This window comes from Trypanosoma equiperdum (genome assembly GCF_001457755.1).
Source record: "Trypanosoma equiperdum strain OVI genome assembly, contig: ctg_414, whole genome shotgun sequence".
NCBI lineage: Eukaryota > Euglenozoa > Kinetoplastea > Trypanosomatida > Trypanosomatidae > Trypanosoma > Trypanosoma equiperdum.
The window spans coordinates 1-989 of record NW_027124326.1 but is presented as its reverse complement, the minus strand read 5'-3'; the positions used below and the strand labels follow the sequence as shown (position 1 = coordinate 989).

General features: G+C 46.2%; 1 protein-coding gene across 1 annotated transcript; it reads right to left on the bottom strand.

Annotated features, from left to right (window-relative positions):
* Positions 1–392: 392 nt before the first annotated feature.
* TEOVI_000173100 (Adenylate and Guanylate cyclase catalytic domain containing protein, putative) lies at positions 393–971 on the bottom strand (the record flags this gene model as incomplete). Its single annotated transcript, XM_067224916.1, has 1 exon — positions 393–971. The coding sequence occupies one exon, from the start codon at positions 969–971 to the stop codon at positions 393–395; it is 579 nt and encodes a 192-aa protein (XP_067081017.1).
* Between the last annotated feature and the right edge of the window lie 18 nt (positions 972–989).

Sequence of the window (989 nt, the reverse complement as noted above, 5' to 3'; positions counted from 1 at the left end):
TATATATATATATATGTGTGTGTGTGTGGAGAAATGTTAAATGCGTACCAGCTAACGAGTAATTTCGAGTATACACACAATAATAACAGATGCATGTCCAAAACGGTGGTGTTACGGTCGGATAACATAATTACTGCAATCACGACCCCCCAAAACAAAACAAAACAAGAGTATACTTAAAAAAGGATAATGCAAACAGAAGTAGCACGTCCACTTGAATCGCTGATCCATTGCAACGTGCCAACCCACAAACAGCAAAATGACAGGGCACACTTAAAAAAAACTATGCGTATAATCAACACTAAATAAATTTGGAATCAACTTAACGGTTTGCTCCGTCTAAGGGATGAGAAAACATAGAACACACTTCTGTAACGACGCAAAAGGGAGTATCACGCCTCATTCGTGCTGTTTTCTCCCCCATGGCGAGAAATAATAATGAGCGACGCGCTTCTGAGCGTGCTCTCCGAATGTTCACCACTATTAGACACACAGTGATCCACAACGCGACCAACCTTCACGGACAGGCGTCGTATAACATCCTCAAACTCAACTCCCTCCCATCCATTGTTTCCTTTACGGGGCACCGAAACACGCCAACGCTCACATACGGGATTAAGAAGCTTCTCCCGCTGAGCGGCACAAACTGTACCAAATATTGCTTGCAATGAACTAGCTATCATCAGAGATGAGCCAGTTAACGGCCCACACACAGAACCCGCATCACTGAAAGAGGCGCTACTCCCATCGTCATCAGCAGCCTCATTATCAAGTCGCAGTGCGGCGAATGTCCTTCCGGGTACCGCATTCAATTGGTACATCTCCACAGGTTTGGGTACACCACGCAATGGCACATCACCCAATGCAGTCACATTTAATTGCTCACGCTCCGAAGTACTCAACGCGTGGTATGCCGACCGCGATAACAGCACCTGCCCGCCATTAGCAATGCTCTCAGTCCGTGCTGCCATATTCGATGTACGACCGTA